General features: G+C 42.1%; 4 protein-coding genes across 7 annotated transcripts; 2 read left to right on the top strand and 2 right to left on the bottom strand.

The window, feature by feature from the left end:
* The first annotated feature begins 441 nt into the window (after positions 1-441).
* On the top strand, positions 442-2646 carry LOC108034301 (conserved oligomeric Golgi complex subunit 8). The gene is made up of 5 exons (XM_017109164.3): positions 442-598; positions 665-1137; positions 1191-1404; positions 1470-1651; positions 1721-2646. Exons 1-5 carry the CDS (start codon positions 526-528, stop codon positions 2489-2491), a joined length of 1713 nt encoding a protein of 570 aa, XP_016964653.1. The 5' UTR covers positions 442-525; the 3' UTR covers positions 2492-2646.
* Positions 2647-7364: 4718 nt separating this feature from the next.
* LOC108033544 (tabkunin 2-like) lies at positions 7365-8091 on the top strand. Its single transcript, XM_017107890.3, has 2 exons — positions 7365-7447; positions 7620-8091. Exons 1-2 carry the CDS (start codon positions 7384-7386, stop codon positions 7934-7936), a joined length of 381 nt encoding a protein of 126 aa, XP_016963379.1. The 5' UTR covers positions 7365-7383; the 3' UTR covers positions 7937-8091.
* Positions 8092-14227: 6136 nt separating this feature from the next.
* On the bottom strand, positions 14228-15007 carry LOC108033469 (protein spalt-accessory). Its single transcript, XM_017107805.3, has 2 exons — positions 14874-15007; positions 14228-14813 (listed from the first exon to the last, which is right to left on the bottom strand). The coding sequence occupies exons 1-2, from the start codon at positions 14883-14885 to the stop codon at positions 14334-14336; spliced, it is 492 nt and encodes a 163-aa protein (XP_016963294.1). The 5' UTR covers positions 14886-15007; the 3' UTR covers positions 14228-14333.
* LOC108033593 (uncharacterized) lies at positions 14889-16433 on the bottom strand. Of its 4 annotated transcripts, none has more exons than XR_007763530.1 (4): positions 16317-16425; positions 15307-15886; positions 15155-15236; positions 14889-15035 (listed from the first exon to the last, which is right to left on the bottom strand). XR_007763530.1 is itself a non-coding variant. In XM_017107935.3 (2 exons), exon 2 carries the CDS (start codon positions 15853-15855, stop codon positions 15343-15345), a length of 513 nt encoding a protein of 170 aa, XP_016963424.1. In that variant the 5' UTR covers positions 15856-15886; positions 16317-16425; the 3' UTR covers positions 15211-15342. The 4 variants fall into 4 exon arrangements, 2 of the variants coding, with proteins under 2 accessions (XP_016963424.1, XP_050741428.1); XR_007763531.1 differs by having other exon boundaries at positions 14944-15075; XM_017107935.3 differs by lacking the exon at positions 14889-15035 and having other exon boundaries at positions 15211-15886.
* Between the last annotated feature and the right edge of the window lie 3878 nt (positions 16434-20311).

The raw sequence follows: 20311 nt of genomic DNA, 5'->3' as shown, positions 1-20311 counted from the left end.
AAATTATGGTGGGTAAATCCCTAAACTTAGCTTAATCTCTCTTAATCTAAATGCGAAAGAAAAATATAGGTATTTTCAAGAAATATCATGGCAGCCAGAATTTAATTTATAATTTTTTTTCGGTTTTTTTTTATTACTTTTACTGAAATTTTGTCATTTTCTGTGCTTTCGCGACTGGGTACAAAGGTAAGGTAACAACATTAGTTTGTATGAAAAACAAGTATTCCCTCTAGTTGTTGTATGACATTAATAAATTAAAATGACATAAAATGAATGCTGGCCGGCGTACACCAGTTCTTCAATAGATAATCCTAATAATGCATTCTTTAATACGTAATTTTGAAAAGACGTTAGCTGGCTGACATTTCGATCCCTTTTCTCACAATTGCGTCGTTATCGATATCTTTTGAAGTCATCGCTACGGCAGGAGGGTGTCTCCGCTCACATCACTTATCAGCTGTTTTTCGTAGGCAGTTTTCTAATAGACAACAATTTGGATAACTTCCGAATTTAAAACAGAAACAAATGGATTTTCCTGACAAAATGGACTTAGAGAACGAGAGGGTGCTGAAGCTGATATTTCCGGACGGGGTGCCAGGTGAGTTTGGCATTGGTGAGACCGGAATTGGCCAGGGAACTCATGCTTGTGTTGTGTGTCCCGCAGACAACCTGCGTGGCAATCCGGAGTTGGACAACTACCTGGCCAAACTGGGCACCTGCAAGGTGGAGCAGCTGAAGAAGGAGCAGACGCGCCTGGCGGACGAAGCGCGCAGCATCCTGGAGCAGACGCAGGACCTGGCCATCTCCAACTACAGGACCTTCATTACTACGGCCGAGAACTCGCGCTCGATCTTTAGCGAGTTCCTGCGCTCGGAGCAGCAGCTGGACACGCTGGTGGGCAAGCTGCCCGATCTTAGTGTCCAGTGCGAACGCTTCCTGCAGGACTCAGCCGAACTGAATGAGCAACGCCGTCTTAACTCGATTACCTTGCAAAAGAACGCCCAGTTGCTGGAGGTTCTGGAGCTGCCTCAACTCATGGAGCGCTGCATCCGCGAGGGTCGCTACGAGGAGGCCCTCGAGCTGGCGGCCTATGCCACTCGCTTGGGCCAGCACCAAGGTCACATTCCCGTAGTCACTGTGGGTTGATCTTGTACCTCCCTACCTTCGTAATCTAAGCTTGTCCTTTTTAGAGCATTGTGCGCTCGGTGGAGGCCCTGTGGCACACCATGCTGGTGCAGCTGGTATCACAACTGCGGACAGACTTGCAGCTGCCAAAGTGCCTGCAGATCGTGGGCTATCTGCGTCGGATGCAGGCCTTCGGGGACAACGAACTGCGCCTGAAGTTTCTACAGGCAAGGGACGCCTGGTTGGCCTCTTGCCTGGAGGCCATTCCCACTGCAGATGGTAAGCCGGCTCTAGATTTGTGCCAGAAGGTTTGCATCTTTAATCCTGCAATTCACGTCCCACAGCCCAGCAGCACCTATCCAAAACCATTGAGATCACGCGCATAAATCTTTTCAATATCATCACCCAGTACCGCGCTATTTTTCCTGAGGAGGAGAGCACCTTGAAGACTCAGAGTTCCTTGAGGCCTCTGCAGGGCGTGAGCTGCAATGGGGACCGACTCTTCCAAGCCTGGTTGCACAATAAGGTTTGTACTGCATATTCAGTTCTTAAAAATAATATGAAATCCTACGTATGTTCCTGCCTGCTTCCTTAGATCAACGACTTCCTACAGACGCTGGAGAAGGATCTACAGCTGGGAGTGAGCTCCATTGAGACAGTGTTGGGCCAGTGCATGTACTTCGGGCTGTCATTCAGCCGTGTGGGAGCCGACTTCCGTGCCCTGATGGCGCCCATTTTTGTGGGAGTGATCCGCCGACGCTTTGAGAGCAGTGTGGAGCAGGTGAACGAGCAGTTCGAGAGGGAGCTGGAGAGATTCACGCTGATCAACAAGGTGGCGTTGCACTCGCACGTCCGCAAACAGTTGGATCCCGAGCAGGAGTCCTTTGCTCCGCCGGAAACTCTCTTGGACTTTTATCCCCTAGCCGCCTTGTGCAATGGTTATCTGAGTGCCTTAAACGAGCTGCGTCTGTGTGCTCCCTTGGCCCTGGCCACCGATGTGACCCGCTGTCTGCAGCACTCCCTGCAACTGGCCTCCCAGCGAGTGCTCGCCTTTTATCGGCAGGAGCAGCAGGCCTTCGCTGGCAGCGAAAGGGAGGCCTTTATTCGGCTCTGCTCCTGTCTGGCGTACGACCTGGTGCCCTATATGCAGCGCTGCATCCACGGCGTCTTCCCTCCGCAGTCGCTGACCGTTCACTTGGGGATTAGTCTGCTTCAGCTGGAGCAACAGCAACTTACATACCTGGAGCAGGCACGCATCCTGGAACCCTTGAAGCACCTGCTGCCCACCAAGGTGCTGGTGCAACCGCAGGAATCTGTAATAGAGACGAAGACCAGCGTTGCAGTACCGCTTACTGCCGAGGGATAAGGCAAAACAATAAACACGTTATTGGGAGTAATGTAAAAATATGTGCGTTAGTATTAATATATATTCCAATATTTATATGTCTTTAAACTGCTAAAATTACTTCTTTTAAATTAAAATTCTGTTCATTAACGAAATAAAGCACTCAAAGTGCTCAAATATCTCCAAATATCGCAGAATATGTGTATAACCTGATGACCGATCGGAAAGAGTTATATGATCGAGTAGGTTTAACTTAAAGGAATGCTTATTCTGTATTCTGTCGTTGACATCCGCAGTAATGTCATTTAATAAGCTAGGTTTCAAGGGTTCTTATCTCTTGAATCGCTTGTCCAACCATTTTCATCGATTTAGGCTCAACGTAAGCGGTTCTTCCACTCAATCGTTTTGCTAATTTACAACATTTTCCGGTGAATAAAGTCGCGATTGGGCGCGTATGGTTTTCCGCGCTGCGGTTGTGAGCTGACCCACTGGGAACCCTTTTTACTGGGGACGCGAGGGTGTAATAATATTTTTACTTAGCCGGCCGGCGATCAGGACGCGGTGCGCTGCGGTTGGCCAACCACCAAAGCCAAATCCAAAGAGTTGCAATCAGCCCCACCCACCCCCAGGATTTGGCCTTACTAAAGCGTCGACATGGCGGGTCAGATTGGGCAGTCCTGAAAATTGGGAAGCGGCAAGGAGGGATCGGGCGAGGGGCGCGTTTATAAGCAATTCCGCGAACAATGACTAAATTTCGGGAAAAGCGAGCGCCGTTTGTTGCTGTTGTTCCACTGCTGTTGCATCTGAATGAATCTGAATGCAACGCAGTGCGCCGAAAATTGGAAAACATGGCAGCTGAGTGGACAACTGGCGGGGGAGGGGCGGATCACAAAAGGATGCAGTGCGCAAAAAATAAAAGATTCTTAAACAAAATAGGTTTTGGAATTTTCTGTTATACTCTTATACAAAAATTATTTTGAATTTACAGGCCAGTATAGGGGCGGTAAGAAAGTCACTAGTGGCTTACATCTTTGTTAAATGTAATTTTAGGTGTCTAAAAGTATGCAGTGACTTATAAGAGGAGAAGATACTGTTGCATATCCCTAGACGCCCAAAATGACAATTAAAAGATTCTTTAAATAAATATTGTTTTAAATTAGAATTTTTGAGTAACTTCAAGAACATATTCAAAACCTACTCTGATCCTTAAATTTTGTAAATATTTTTAAAATGCAGTAAAAATAAGATAATTCCAAAATGTTGCATACTTTTGAACACCCTTATTCAATTCCTCACATGCTTGGAACTGGTCATTTTTCTGAGTGATGAAGCATAGGAATAGGACGTGGAAATGGGCCTAGACCGTTTGGCATTCAGCGGGACTCATCGTTCAACGTCAGCGCCGGATGCGTTTGTGGCCACGGCCTTTGTGGAGTCCGACTTTCGGGGGTGAATCAAAGGGGCCTGATCGAGGGAGGCGGTGAAGAACGGGGTGGTGGAACAGGGGGAGCTGCAGAGACAGGCCGATCGGGACTGGGGGCCTGTGTATTTTTAAGTCCACCACTAAATACAAACGAAAGCACTCAAGCACAAGTTGGCCACGATTTCCCAATCGCAGGCTCTCCCAATCTCCGGCCTACTGCACTGCACACACGCACAAATGGCCGTAGTGGCAGTCGGAGTGCGGAGTCCGGACTCCATGGCTAGGACTCGTCATAGTACAAATGGAATTTGGGATTTTGATTGCGAATCGAAATAGATTTTGTGGTATTTGGCAAGCAGTGCGAAACAAGCGGCTAACAACCTGAGTCTGTGTGCGAGTGTGTGCGCTCCTCGTGTGCGTGTGTGTGTGCTGCGTGCTGGTGTGTGTTCATTTGTTACTTTGGCATGGACAACACTGCGTATACGCGCTTTATACCGTCCGTTGATTGATTGAGTTGGCGAGGCCTTTTACACGCTCGCTGCCTTCGTTTTGGCCAGCCCCTCGTTTATTTTGCATTTTTCCAGAGCCGCTGCATACGTACCTCCCTCGCCCCTTCTGTTTGCATTTCTGCCTGTTTTTGCTGGCCACTCGCTTTTCGACCAGTTTTAATTCGTTACCAAGTTGATTTTGTTAACCTGAAAAGCCGATTTTCCACACCTGAAAAGTGTTGTCCCCAAAAAACGGACTAGGGGTAAAAAGAAACTTTGGGGCAACTTTAAAAGAAGAAGAATGGTCTTTTATTACTAGGTTTGTGGAAATTTATAAGAGTTGATATACAAGTTTTTATAAAAATTATAAGAACGAAAGATATAAGTTGTTAAAAGCCAATATTTAGTTGTATTTCAGTCTAGGATAACTTGGCTAGAAGGTATTTTTTACATTTTTTGATTACCCTAAATTGAAGACTTAATTTTTTTATAACAAAAAAACAAAACGCAAAGATGTTTTCGGTTTGGATTTATGGTAACTTTTAATTAAAATCAGTTAGGTTTATAACCTTTTACCTCTGCTTTATTCTCCCCACAAATGTGGTAATATTAGTTTATTCTAGATAACAAATATTTGCGATCGCAAACTGTAAGGAAAAGTATACATACAAATATCTCAGCAATAGATTGTTAAATTTTCCGACCCATGTTAACCTACATAGAGGCATAATTCCTTTAAATAGCAAGGTTAAACCGCACAAAATCAACTAGACAATCGAAATCGCCGTATTCAGAGACTTGAGCTGCCAACCCCCGTTCATTTTCCGAAAATTAAGGAGGAAGTAGAGGGTCAGTGCGGGTGGTTGGATGGCGATGCGACGCTGCTGTGCCATTGTCCGGCTGCTAATTTATCGGGATAATTGCCAAATGACCAAATGGGGAGTTTTATTACAGTATCAGGGAGTGGAAGAGGGCAGGGGGTGGGGCAGGAGCAGGAACGGGGCAGGATCAGGACTGATGAGCCAAGCACAAAAATGGCCAGACAACGATGTCCGAGGGTAAGCACCCCAAAAGAGCGGACACATGTGGCCTAGCTCTATGTCCTCTGCCCTTGGCGCATTTTTAATTGTAATTCATAAATTACATTATTTACCGACTCCGGGGCAGGTTAGTTAATGATGCTGCCTCCGCCGTTTGGGGATTGCTCGTCCTTCTCCGCCCTCGAAAATAGCAGGAAATCGATACTCCCCGCGGTCTGAAACCGCGTCCGAAATAGCGTCTCATAAATGTCAACTCGGAGCTGTAAACTGCCAGCGAAATTGAATTTGCCACTTAACACCGCCACCTGGCTTTTCGCTCCACTCCCTGGGCAGATTCCATTTTGCACTGATTCAATTTGGATACTTTTACTTATTCAACTTATTCGTTATGCAAAATTATTGCCGCGGCGTATTGAGTGGCGTGGGTTGGGGGAAAACAGGAAAGAAAGCGGGGGCTGCTCAACGAGTTGGAAAACACCCTGGGAGTTCTGGGGTAAGCACTGAGTGTACGTATGTATGTAAATTCGCAAACAAATCACTCGAGCTTGCGAAATACCCTTAGGGGAATCCTTTAGTTATCCTTTAGCGATTTTTCAAATAAACATGCAACACATTTTTTAGAAATCCACTCCCCTCCAGGCTGCTAAAGTTTGCCACGCTGCTCGGGCCAGTATCAGATTTCCACTCTTTTTTGATAGCAGTGTTGGTAACAATGGTTTTAGGGTGGGAAAAGGCTTAAAAAGTTAAATAGTCAAATAATAAAATTTATTAAAAGTTACAGAGTTTCAAAAATATTATTTACAAACTAAAACAAATTATTAATATTGCCAAATTTAAGTAATATTGTAATACAATATATTATACACAATTGTGTATGCTTTTTTGTTAAATATAATATTCTTAAAACCATACTAACGTATTCCCTAGGCTCTATTATATCATGGATACTACCTTCAAAGATTATTAAAAAAAAATATTTTCGTAAGATTGTAACTAGAAAATTGACTCGAAAAAATCCAGCAACGCAGCCCAGTTCTGGCCTGTCCTGGCTTCTGAAATGATGAGGATGCTGATACTCCTGTGGATACCAATAGCGATGACAACGGGCGAAGTGCGCCCCGAGGACCTTCGGCTGACATGTGTGGGCGCTTTTATAGGCTAATGGCGTGCGATGGAAGCCGCGGGCCAAACGCCTGTGACTTTGACGGATTTTCAAAGCAAATTTCGTTAGGCTTGCCTGATTAGCTTCTGGTGAATTTGCAGACCCATCCTCAGGGGGAGGGGCGTGTTTTTCACTTGTCATATCACGAGGGGAATACTTAGCAGAAGGTTGGAACGCTACCTTCGCGGCAGCTAGGTTATAAATACATAAGGGGGTAGTAACGAACGATTCGTTTTTATTATAATATAACTTTTGCAAAATATAACACTTTTGGAAATTTTTAAAGAAATTGCTGACATCTATTGAGCATATTCCTGAAAAAGTTCCATATAGTCTTAAGGTAACTGATAAATGTACGCTAAAACTCTACGTATATGTGAAAAACGGTTTGTATTTATTTTTTCTTCAAAAATGCAAATTGAACTGTACTCTAAAAAAAATATACTTCGTTTCTGGGCTGTGTTTTTAATTTCTAGTTTACGAAAATCGAAAGTTATCTGCTCTAGAAAACAAACAAATATAAAGTAATCGAAAAGTGAAGTGTTCAAAGTGTTCGTCTCGGAAAAAACAGAGATTATAACTATGATATATCTATTACTTTTTACTTACTTTGTTATCTTAAAGTTACCTTCCCCGCTTAAATTTTTTATTTCTCTTTCGAAAACTATAAAAGCACTTTTAAATAGTGTTAAAATTAACTAATTAATTTCCTGTTCTAATTTACCATTCAGTTGTAGCAAATCGAAAAAATGGAATGGGAACAAACTTAAATCAGGTATAAAATATTTTGCCAGGAAAGGATGAACATACTAATACTTTTTATGCTTCTTTGTGGACTCTCCTTTGTGTCCGGAGCTGTAATCCGTGAGTTTTTTCAGTAAATCTCGCCTCACTTGACTTTCTACAAATCAATGTATGTATTTTGCAATAGAAATGTTTTCTCAGTCTTATAAGCAAATAATAACTAAAAATAGGGTATTATACAACGATAAGTCACGGAGTTATGAATACATTTTGGTATTTTTTATCCGTACAGTGATGGCCTGTGATCAGCCGGTTGCGGATCGGGGTCCCTGCGATTCCAGCCTTCCTCGATGGACTTACCACAAGTCAATGAACAAGTGCGTCGCGTTCACCTACGGCGGTTGTATGGGCAATCGAAACAATTTTCGCACTCGGCATGAATGCAACTACAACTGCGCCCAAATTGTTAGGAAAGATTCGAGACTCCATTTGCCACCGGCTTACAAGGGCAAGCATGATGAAAGACCTTTGTGTACACACAAACAATATAAAAGAAACGATCCAAAGTTAAAAAAATGGGTAAAACCAAGAAAAGATTGCGTTATGTAAATCTTACTCGGCTTGTCAGAATCTAGATTAAATGGCATCGATACAAGAAGAACCTTGCATTTGTATTTAAAAGGTATTAAAAATATGAATACATCAGTTCGGAACTCCACTATGTTTTGGCTTTTACAATTTAATTACAATTTTTTTCAACTAGTCGACTTAGAAATATTAATATCAACATAAAACAAAATGTTATACTTTGCAGGGAAAGCTCTGTTTTACTGTCTACAAAAAATAAACAGTCTTTTCGTAATTTTCGGTTTCCATTTCGTTTAGTGTAGGTGGTCGGAAAAGAGAACTTTCCATGACTTAATTAGCGAATGGCGGGCCGGCAGATGGGCTGCTGCAATCCACAGCCAAGTGCACAGGAATGCGCATCATTATGACAATGGCAGCCACCCGCTTTCGCCCACCCACCCCCTTAACCCCGAGGGCAGAAAAATGTCGCGCTGCAACAAAGTTGAGTTAAAATCTGCTCCTCAGCCCTCGCATTTCCAATAGTTTTCTATGGCTTCCACCTCAGTTTTTCTCAGCTTTTTCCGCATTTTCCTTTCACTTCACAATTTTTATTTCACATATCCGAGTCTGTGTGGGTGTGTGTATATTATATTACTGCAACGCGAACCAATAACCATCGAGCGGGCAGCTGGAGACGCTGACGCTATAGAATGCCATTGGCTCCGGGTCCCATCCTCGCCCCATTCCCAGCGCCCCCGATGACCTGATTCACCTGTCCGCACCCGAGTATCTTACGGATACCAACGGCGGATGCTTTCTTCTTTTCCTTTTTTGTTTGTGTGCCCACCCAATTTCTTTGTATTGTGGTTATGATAGCGGAGCTGGCCCTGGCCACATCCCTCCTCCACGAACCGTCACCCACACCTGTGATCCCACCACCCACTCTTGTTTCCTTTCTGTGGTCCAGAAGCAATATAATTTATTGAAGTTCTGGCATTTTTCAAAATGAAATTCTTTTTAACGATGATTGAACTACGTACGTGTGTGTGTATCCCATCCTGAAGCTCTCCGAGCCTGGGTCGGATGGTGGTCCTTTGTTTGGGCTTAGCACGTTTGGCCTGTCCATTGAACGCCATATTATTGGTCGATTGAAAAGTAAAACATTTTTTATTATCCGCACGTGTGGCAGCTCCCATTCGATCCTCCTTGCACCCTGTTTTTATGACTACGAAAAAGCGGAGAAAAATATGTGGAAGACGGGTGGTTGGGCCGTGGGCGGTGGCTCAGTGGGCGTGCTCTGACCACCTGTCGGGGCGGTGGGCATCCATAAAACTTTCGACCCAACTACCCCGGGTGAGCTCATGGCTTTTATGATACCAACGCCCAGGACCGCACCACCCAGCCTCGACCCACTTTCGGTTCCTTCATATTTGATAAGCAAGTTGGCGTTTCTTTTTCCTTCGGCTCCCTTTTACTGTTGCGCCCCATCAATATCCTTCAGCTGCCCATCTCTTTCCCTCTCTGTCCGCCCTCTCTCTCCATCTCTTTTTCTCTATATTTTTTCCTCTATTTCCTGCTCTTTTCTTGGTATGTGTGTGTGAGTGTGGTTATAAAAATATTTCATTCAATTTTTTATTCCTGTGGCGCGCGTTGCCTCTCTTTCTTTCTTGGACAGCTATGCAGCCTCAGATTGCCCTCTCTTTCTTCATCTGGCCCTTGTCCTGTCTCGCTTGCTCTCGCCTGGTTTTATGTCCGGCGATTTATTTTGCCGAGCCAGCGGACCACACGGTTTCTCATTTTTTCCAGTGTGTGTGTGCGTCGCTTTTCCTTTTGTTATTCTGTTGTCCTTTGCTCAGGTCGGCGATGTCCTGTACACCAGACCACCCGCTGGCCACCCACGGTCCAACCCAATGACCCTTCTCAACCCACTCGACCCAACCACCCACGTCTTCAGCTTCATAATTTCCCGCTTTTCTGACTCGCTCTCTCCGCACTCAAACTTTCTCGCTTGCGCAGTGTTGGAAAGAACTTAGATTGTGGGCTTTGGGCACACATCTAGGTACCAGTATTGGAAAGTGATATATACCTCGCCCAAAGACACATTCAGCTTTAACCAGACTAGTACAATGCAATGTACCGAAGTTAAAGAACAATGGAATTAAAAGAAATGCCTAGCAACTTTTAAAAAATTGTTTTATAATTTTAGCTCACTAGATTGTATATATAAAATATATATATCCAGGACGTTTTATCAATAGTCTTCGTTTTTATTGAAGTGCAAATTTCGATTCCCCATGTTGTTAGTAACTGTACCTTTCGTATCTCTAGTGGGTGGTGCTAAGAAAAAATTGCGCCTTCCCTCCTCGAATATTTCTGCGGTCGCTGCTCCTGAATCCCAGGTCCTCGCTCTGGTCAAGCTGTGGACTCGTTTCTCTTCGCCTCCGCCCAGTTTAGCTAAGTTCTCTTCGGGTTCAGCTCGGTTGGGTGGTATTTTCTCCTACAACACCCCACGCCGGCCATGTTTGTTTGCACTTTTATAACAATGTCGCCCAGTACGGGCTTAGGCCATGTCGTGTGGTTTTCTTTTTGGGCGATGAGTTGAGGAAGCAGGGGATGGTGGCCCCTAAAATATGATGTCATACTTCAACAGCTTGGGTGTTGCTCTGCCTGGAGCGCAATATATAACTTAGATATAAAAAGCAAGGAATCAGGTATTTTGGTTATATTTATTCTTCTTATAAAAATATATGTTGCAGTCTGCTTAGCATATAGTGGCTTTTTTAATGTCGCAATGTCGGATTATTATAAAAGCTTGAAACCTTCTTTAAAATAATTAATTACAAAAGTCTGCCAAAAACTGTTAGATTTTAAGTATACACTTTTAAGCAGTTGTTTATATATTTAAAAAAGCTTTAAATAGATAATTCAATTATAATTATAGAGTAAAAAAGTGAAATCTTTAATATAACATTTCTTGAACTGCGAACAGTTTAAAAGACTTCCCACATGAGTAGGAGTCTTGGATAATCAGGATCCATCATTTTGATTACCCTCCCAAAAAATTCTTTTAGAGAGCATCGGATCAGCTTGAATAGAATAGTAGAATGAGCTATGCAGAGCAACCTGAAACTAATTAGGCTTAGCACCAAATTGAATCGAAAAATAAAAGCAAGTTAAATATATAAATATGTTTGTTTGGACATATGGTAAATCCAAATGTGGGAATGTCTCTCTGGCAGACAAAGATATACAGAAACTCTTTCATCTACTCACGGGGAGGGCGAGTGTGTGCTCTAGATTCAGCCAGAGCCACTCTGCTGGCCGGGCTAGTTCTGGGCAATTTATTTGAGCCATTAAAATTGTATGATAAAGCGAGTCCATTAATTGTGTTGCTTAATTTTCGTTTTAACGCATTTTATCAAGCCAAGCAGCGGCCGTCGTATCCTTCGGTCTCCACTGCCCTTCTTCCTGGCCCGTACCTCCTCCTCTACATAAATGAGGTTCTTAGCCGGTCTAATGTGTTTTTATTTGCCGCTAAGGGAAATCAATGGGGTCCAGTCAGGGAGGCGCTGACATGCCATATGCCACATGAAAAGAGCCAAGGGAATGGTGGGACTCTGTGTGATCTGTTGCGGACTTTTAAGGAGTCGGCACTTGGACTTAAAGTCATATAAAATCACATTAAATTTGACTTGTATTATTTCGATAGTTGAATTACATTGCGTGTAGCTAGTATATTAATTTTACTTTTAATTTATTTGTATTAAATTCACAAGCAAGAGATAGGACTATAAAATTATTTTCCAATAAGGGGTAGGTGAAACATCGAAGAAAGAATTAAAAAGGGGAAGGGCCCCCTGTATTTCTTGGGGACGCTCATATCTTAACGCTTGCCGTTTATGTTCATAAGAACCGAGTACATACACAGGGGGTGGTATGTGAGGGTGGTGGGGGCTTGGGCGACCATGAGTATATATGATTTTTATTGTTATTGTTTTGTCCTTTTATGATGTTGCACGAATCGCAGTAACTTTGCCCGAGTGCCTGTGCGTACGTGTGTCTTGCGAGTCTTGGCCGAATCCCACATAAACACAAACACACTCGCTGGCACGTATGTATATAAATAGAAGAAAAATCGAAGGGAAAACGAGAAAAATGAAACAATAACAAAGCGAGCAGCTCAAATAAGCCACCCACGCCACCCAGCGAAGCGCAGAGCTACCCATACGGTTATAATTGGGTGGCACTGAGGGTGCTGCCGCCTGACTGGTATTTCACCCCCAAAATCGCTTTCTTCTGGGTTTTCCCCCCTTTTGTTGACTTAAGCGAAATGTGGTGGTGTGCGTGTGGGTGGTTGCTTTTTAAGGGCTGATTCCCCTGCTTTGCCCCATTTCCGTTTGTGGTTGTAATTTGAAGCCAACGACAACATAGACTTGTAGGTTTTTCTTTTTCTCCTGAGGGGGTGTATGCAGCGTTATGGATTATGATGTATACACATAACTTTATGCAATAAGCGCAGGTTCACGAAGCACTTCCTCTGGTTGGCTGACAGGAGAGCTGCGTTTTTGATTGGCCGAGGAGGAAACAAACTCATAATTCCTGCGGTCACTTTCATAATTCCCCACCCAAAAGGCGTTGCGGCACATTGCGTATGCACAATATTTCGCGGGGGTGGGAGAGAGGGGACTGTATTCTAGACTGGGCTCTAGGTGAGGTCATCCCAGTTCCACTTTCATCTGGTTATCTGATCCAAAGGGGACATAATATTTCCCATTTGACAGGCTGCTCTTCCTATTTCCGGTACTCCCATTTCATTTTTATTGCTTCACTTCGCCTCGGTTTGCCTTGTTTCCTTTTATTCTTGCTTCAGCGGATTATCCCAGCACCCCCTGCATCCCCAATGCTGTTATTGGTTTCCACTTTTTATTCCCTTTGAACTGGACACGGCAACATTCTGCCATGTGCATGACTTTTTGTATTAAATTCTCTCCTTTTTGCCTTTTTTTGACGAGTGAGTTTTCGGTTTTTCCAAGAAAAAAGCGAATTTATTGTAGATATTTTATGGTACAGACTGTGTAATCCAGAGATGGAGAAAGGTAACAGGAAGAACCTTGTGGCTACGCGAAAGTCTTGCCCAGACCCGCCCCTTCAAAAGGACTGGGGAACGCGATCCGGTACAAAAAGATAAAATCTGGGAAGACTTTAGTATTTTTCAAAACCAAATACACTTAAAATGGGTACAATAATATTTACACATTATTTGTAATGGGAAGAATAAGCAGAATATTACATTTCCTTTTATACTCGTTACAAGCCTTGCAGAATTTCCTGACAGTGTACTGGAGATCCATTTCGCACTTTTCAGGTGAGTTGAATATTGTTATGCCATTTTTATTTGTCCGCAAGTTTCTTCTTACCCTTTTTATTTTTGTTGCAATTTTTTGCACATTTTTATGGCGCAAATTGCTAGAGACGAAGCAGTGGAGAAGTGAGCGACGCAAAAACAAATTCGCCGCAAACTAAATGTGTTTGTGGTGTTTGATAGCGTCAGCAATGTTGCCGCTGGGGTGGGTCACCCTCTGGACCCCACCCCTTGCTAGCCACTTTCCTCTATCCTCAAGGAAAAACGCGAGTGGGAGAAAGGCAGCAGGTGGAGTAAATGGCAAAAAAGGAGAAAAATTAATTTTATCCTTTCCATTTCCGTTGTTGCGTCTATCAGTGTGTGTGCGGATTTTCCTCTGGCTCCTTTCACGAGTGTGTGGGTGTTTTTCCCGCATATTTTTTTACTCTCCTTCGGCTTTTGCATTATTTTAACGTGTGCTATTTTCTCCCACCCGCAGTGCCTTTATTTTTTCCTTTCGTTATAAATCTTGAGGTTGAGCACTCGACTGGACGCCATTTTTTATTTTTCACCTTCAGCCCCCAACCACCTGAAACCCCCTTTCCCTCCCCCTCCACCAAGTCGCTTATTTTTCAATTCTGTCAGTTGCGTTGGTCAGAAAATGTCGCTGGGGAGCGGTCGACAGCAGCCTTTTCTCCGATTGCAAAAGTTGAGATGGGGAGTGGGCCCCAGCCACTGGAGTAAATGTTTTATCTGCGAAATAACTTATAGAAGACGCGACCGAAATGGACAGAGCAAAGGGTTCCGTTTCCCGCCTATCCCTCTTTTATGTGCTACAGTTATTTCATTTTAGATACTGAAATTCGAGATGAAAGTGTGGATCCTAACATATGTGGAGCCGAGAAGTATTTCAATCGCTTTCATAAAACGAATCGTCGCCTGTCGACATATTATACAAGCTTATGCATAGATCATATTTAAGTATGGATATCTTATTGAAGAAAAAGTAGTCACTTGGAGAAGTGAACTTTATTTGTTTCAATGAGTATAAGTATTATTGGAAATTCATGAGTTCAAATTTATAAAATAGTCCTTGAACTAGTGTCGGTGATGGCCGTGATGCTCATGGTGTCCATGGTGTCCGTGGTGATCGTGGGGCTCATGGTGTTCGCGGTGATGTTCTGGATGTTCATGATGATCCACGTGAACATCTGGATTACCTCCGTAAAAATTACCAGGTGCAACCGGATTACCTCCATGAAAATTGCCAGGTCCAACTGGATTGCCTCCATGAAAATGACCAGCTCCAATGGGGCTTCCGTAGCCAGGTTCATAACGGTTTGGTGGGGCTTGTCCAGCCAATCCTCCTTGACTTGGATATACTCCGCCTTGACCAATACCTGCCTGGCCACCAAAACCGGCTTGACCTTTAAATCCTATTTGACCGCCAAATCCTGCTCCGAATCCCCCTTGTCCCCCAAATCCTCCTTGTCCTCCCAGAGTACTTTGTCCACCGAGTCCTCCTTGCCCAAATGCATTTTGAGCGACAACAGTAACCACGAGCACACTCAGAGCGATCTAAAGTTTAAAAATTATAAAGTGAGTTCTTAAAAAAATATTTCACAGCAAGGTACGCACCAGTATTTTCATTATGGACAGTATTTAAGTACTGAAGTCATTTCAAGAAATCTGAGATATTTATACCAGAGCTGAAAGTTCGGGTAGGTAGCGGAAAAAATCTACCTGCTTTTTGATACCACTTCATATGGTTTTTAGGGAAAACGTGTATTAAGTGTCTACCTGAAAAGGGAATGTATACCGACAACAATGCTGTTAACATCTGGTCAAAGGGGAAGATACAATACGAATTTGAAAAGGAAAATCACAAAGTAAAGAAAAAAGGGCGTTGGGAAACTCACCTGAAACTCAAAAACTAGTTTGCGTTAAGGGATTTTATGTCGATAGTTTATAAATTATATTTTTGAGCGAACTAACTGGACACTATATTGTAAGAAAACTTGCATTTTTATAGCGACAAATTAAAGAGATTGAAAATATTTAATTTGCTTACACTTATTTTTAAATGCATTAAATACACTTAATATAATCACGGATTTCTAAGATCAATGATTTCGTATTTGTTCTGGCCGGGTACTTGATTAGGAACTTCCACTCCAGAATTTGGGGTCTGAGTGCTCTCTGTGTTTCCGGAAGCATTGTCACCATGTTGATCGGTGTTCGGGGTTTCGCCCTGTGGTGTTTCGATCCCGGGATGTCCACTCTGAGGTGGACCGCCACCTGGACATCCGCAATAGTGACACCCACCTCCTGGAGATCCAGAAGGTTGTGGGTGGTGGTGAGGAGGAGGTGGCGGTGGATATCCCTGCCAATAATGACCACCATAAGGATATGCCCAAGGAGGTGGATAATTTGGCGGGGGAGGTGGAGGCGGGGTACATCCATTCCAAAAATGGCCACCATGGCCATGAGGACGATGATGGGGCGGTGGAAGAGGATGTCCATGTCCACGGTGTCTACCTCCACAATGACCGCCAGGGTGATGGTGGGAAGGCGGACCGCCTGAATGGTGCCTTCCGCCAGAAAATCGGCGACAGCCCATTTGGCCAAGTCTCGTCGAATGCTTTTACGATCTATAATGAAATGTTTTGAATATGCATATTATCTTAAATGATTCTTGAAACGAAAACAGTGAGTCACCTCACCAGCAATATTTCTCATAATCAAAAGTAAATATACCCATACAAATGCACATGTATGAGATTAGCTGATAATTGGCTGAATTTAAATAATTCTTTTAATAACACGATTATTAAATCTAAAGAAAAGAAATAGTGATGTGACTATATCTTATAAATATATGGGTGATAGTAATAAACAGCCTTTTATTGTACAAGCATGTATTATGTTAAAAAAAAGTTGACTTAAATCAGTCAAGCCGAAGTTTGTATTTCCTTGCAGTTTTAAGATTTTATTCATCTACTTCGTTTCATCATATATGGATATAAAATACAAAGTAATATTTATATCGTACATTTTATTATTGTGTCTTACATTACTTACATACTTATTGAGTAGTGCTTCAAATCGAACAAAAATAATCTTTTCAAGCGAAATAAAATTGAACGTATAATATTGTCAAAATGTATTCTTTGTTTGTTTTTAAGAAGCAACAAAGAGGCAATCAGCTGATATACTGCCATTCACAAAAAGGTGCCGAGTATATTTGTTTACTAAAATAACCGATAGCTAGATCTGCAGAATAGTCGATTGTCAAAAACATATCGCCGCCAAATACAAGCAAATGTTTTAAATTAATAAGAATGTTACCGAATGTTTTTAAAATATTATAAAAAACCATTAAATAGTTGGGTTTATTTGGATAACATAAAATGTTCTACGTATTTTTTTTTTAATTTAAAGAACCAATAGTAGGCCATTAAACAGAACACTTAGAAATAAAAGAAGAACTAATGGTTTTTTTGAACATGTATAAAATACATGTTCAAAACAAAAACCTTTATAATTATTACGGTTCGAAAAACTTGCTGAGAGAAATGTCTTTGGAATGAGTTCCTTTGGGTGGCAAGGAAAGTTATGTGCGCAACGCTAAAATTTTAATTCCAAATTTAATTTTCAGCAATTTTCTTCATTTTCCCCGGATGAATTTGTCAGAGCGTGTCGCATTTGGAAACCGCTCGCAGGGGGTAGAGACAAAGACATCTCGAGAAGGAACCATTTTTTGGCTTATGCCAAAATTACATCAAAAAGCGCTGCGGGTATGAAGGTATGTAGACAGACGTGGCAAGTCCCATCTTAGGATTGAGTAAAGTGGCAAAGGGACGAGGGAGGGGCGGACCTGAAGGATTGCCGAGGTTCAGGAATGGGAGGTGGAGTGAACGCCGTGCCGTGAAGAAATGTCAGGACCCTTGGAGGAAAGCTGGGCGGACCGAGAAACGGGGTTGGTGATTGCTATCTTCATAATGACTTTGAAGTGTCAAACAATTTTGGGGAATTATCAACGCCCGCCTCGTCTTTGGCAAAGGTGGAAATGAAAATTGTACTTTTTGTTTGACTGAAACTTGATGGGGCCACACTGAAGATATAATTATAATTTAATTGAAATGAAATTGTCGCTTAAGGCAAGTGGAGCGGGAATGCGGATTTAGTGTACGGCATGAGGAAAACCATTCAGTTATTATTTTTCTGGGTACAAATTTGTGCAGATGCGAGCAACTCTAGCAAAGAACTTTATGAAGTAAGTCAATAAAATACAGGATAGGTCGACGTTTCCAACTATTCGCTCAGCAATTTAATATGCGAGACAGGCAAGTTGAAGGAGTTCGCTAAGCTGAAGTTTGCTGAAGGATTCGAGCAAAAACATTATTCCAAAATCCATAGGGTTGTCCAAAGACCATGAAGGGCCAAAAGGAAAAGCGAACAACTTTAGCTCAGGTCCGAACAATGTCCGAGGAAAATCAATTTAATTTTTACTCATGTTCATGGCGTGACCCCTCGAAAATCCAAGGAAATGGGGCCGCCCGAGGTGGAAATTTCACTTAAGTCACTTTCAACTTTCGCAAGATGCCATCAAAGTTGGCTCCAAAGTTACTGGTCAGTTGATTTTTCCACCTCCTGGGGTGGCGGCCTTTAGAACCGATATTTACATTTTACCCAACCCAAGGGAAAACCTTTTCTCGAACACGATCTTCCCAGTGCACTTCAAACTTATGAAAAGTTTCGGTGAATTTCTGATGACGCTTTTTTACCAGGTGTGTTTACATTTAACTTCAGCGCACGTGTGACAACTTTGTCATTATATACAGTCAACAGTTCCCAGTAGCAGGTGGCATTTTCTAATAGTGTAAATAATTTAAGTGTTTTACAAATATTATTTGGGTTTATTTACTAGGCGCATTTTTTGATTGTTTAATATTTTCGCAGCTGTATTAAACAGAAAGAAAACGTTTTAAAATACCTTTACTTAAATTTTCATAGTTCTATATTCTATCAATAATTTTAATAGGAATATATAGTAGTAATGCCAATTTATTGTTTAATGCTGGCTTATTGTTCGCAAGGAAAGGGATTCGAAAGTGAAATCATTTTCTAACGCTTTGCATTTAAGATTTGTAAATAATTATTATTATTAAAAGCAAGCTGAAATTATCAATTTAAAATAGGCACTTCCTATTCTAAGAAAAAATTATATTTAGCTGTCGGCTTGCTTAGAAAATATTGTGACAAGCAGTTTTACTACCCACTGTGCGCCGAAGAGGAAAAACAAAATGGTACACTTGTACTGTATGGAAGATGAAGATGAAATTGGAAAATCTGACCAAGCCAGGATACGGAAAGGGGTGTGAATGGTGGGTGGCTGGCACTTACATGACATGACAATAACTTTGACTTGACCATTCGACCGTTGCTCATATCTGACCATCCTTTCCATCTGCCCACGACTCCAGATCCTTGTGCTTGTTTGTTTGTGCTGGTGCCGGGGTGGGTGCAAAGGGGGTGGCCAGACAGGACGGTGTGGGGCAGGAGGGGGAAAAATGAGTGCTGACCGGCAAGGATACACAGGTACACACTTGCACACTCACACTCACGGTATGCTCTTTTTTGGAACCGATGCTGTGCCCGAACAAAGAGAAATATTTATGCGTTGACCAACTTGACCAACTCAGACTCCATTGCCTTTTCCCATTCAACCTCCGGCGGTCCTTGAAAGCCAAAAATTCCAAATTCAAATCCAATTCGAAATCAAAGCCCGGCCAAGAAGAAATTCCCACAAGGGGTTGAGTCTTCCAACTGCAGGCGAAGTCATTGCTGTTTATGATGAAAAATGTCCAAAGTTACTTTGCCAGCTTCTCTACACAGTAACAAATTATTAGTATTCAAGTTTTCAGGTCAACGGTCAATGGGATAGTTTTCACTGTAATTATGACGGATATGTTTTGTTTTATTTAATTTGGAAGAAAAATAGTTTTATTTGTTCTACTTTTCTGTATAATCAAAAAGCGTTTTTAATATTTTCTTACAATAATTGTTCATTGTGTACTTGCTTGTATCTATGTAATGTGAGTGTATTTGCAGACACATGATGACCTTTTTGGGTCCGACATCGAAAGGGTCAGTCCGAGACAACTCCACTCGAGTTGTACGTTAATATTTAATATTGCGAATAGTTGATTGAAACATTTAGAATTTTCCATGACGGGGACCAGCAGCACCAGAACAACAAATTGCTCATCTCTGCATATCCCAATCGAAGTGCCCGATGTCCCATTTCTTTAGTTGGCTGCCTGTGATTTTATTTGGCTATCGGAAATTGAATTGGGAATAATTTAGCAACTGTATTCCACATGGGAAATGCACACAAAATTATTTTCTGATTTTAGATTGTAGTTGAATGAAAAAGGGGAAAACAAAAACGTATACCAACAGTTTTGTATTTTCTCGAGTAATGATTTTACTGGGTAAACATTTCGTTAAATAGTTCAAAAAATTTAAGTTCTTTTCAGGGGACATAAACACAGCTTACCGAAGAAAATTAAAATCCCCGTGTAACTTTTATTAAGAAACGAGCGACCAGCCAGCGGGAAGTCCCTCGATTGCAGTCACCCATCAGAAGGACATAACGATAATTAATAGAATTTGTTCAGGGAATACGTAATGAGGCAGCGACCGGGGGACTTGATGTCCTGCAGACAGGAGACACAGGCGGAATGGGATGGCGATTCTATTTTTATTATTTTTCGATTTGCAACGCATTCATTTGGATTTTGTTGTTTTATTATTAACATTTTCATCTGGACGCCGCCATTGGTTTTTCCCTCTCAGCTTTCCTTGTTTTCTTTCTTTTTTGTTGTTCGCTTAGACAAACAAACTTGAATTTAAATGAGAAGAGTGGGTCGCAAAGCTACAGTAAGTGTAATAAAAATTAACATTAATTCAGAAACAAGAAAGTGGGGGAAAATTCATATGACACGAAGGACACAGTTGGGGCGAGAGTGTTGAGGAATTTTAACAAGAAAAATATGTAAATTGTCTCGTAA

The sequence above is a fragment of the Drosophila biarmipes genome, chromosome 2L (genome assembly GCF_025231255.1).
Source record: "Drosophila biarmipes strain raj3 chromosome 2L, RU_DBia_V1.1, whole genome shotgun sequence".
NCBI lineage: Eukaryota > Metazoa > Arthropoda > Insecta > Diptera > Drosophilidae > Drosophila > Drosophila biarmipes.
This window is presented reverse-complemented; position numbering and strand designations above follow the sequence as displayed.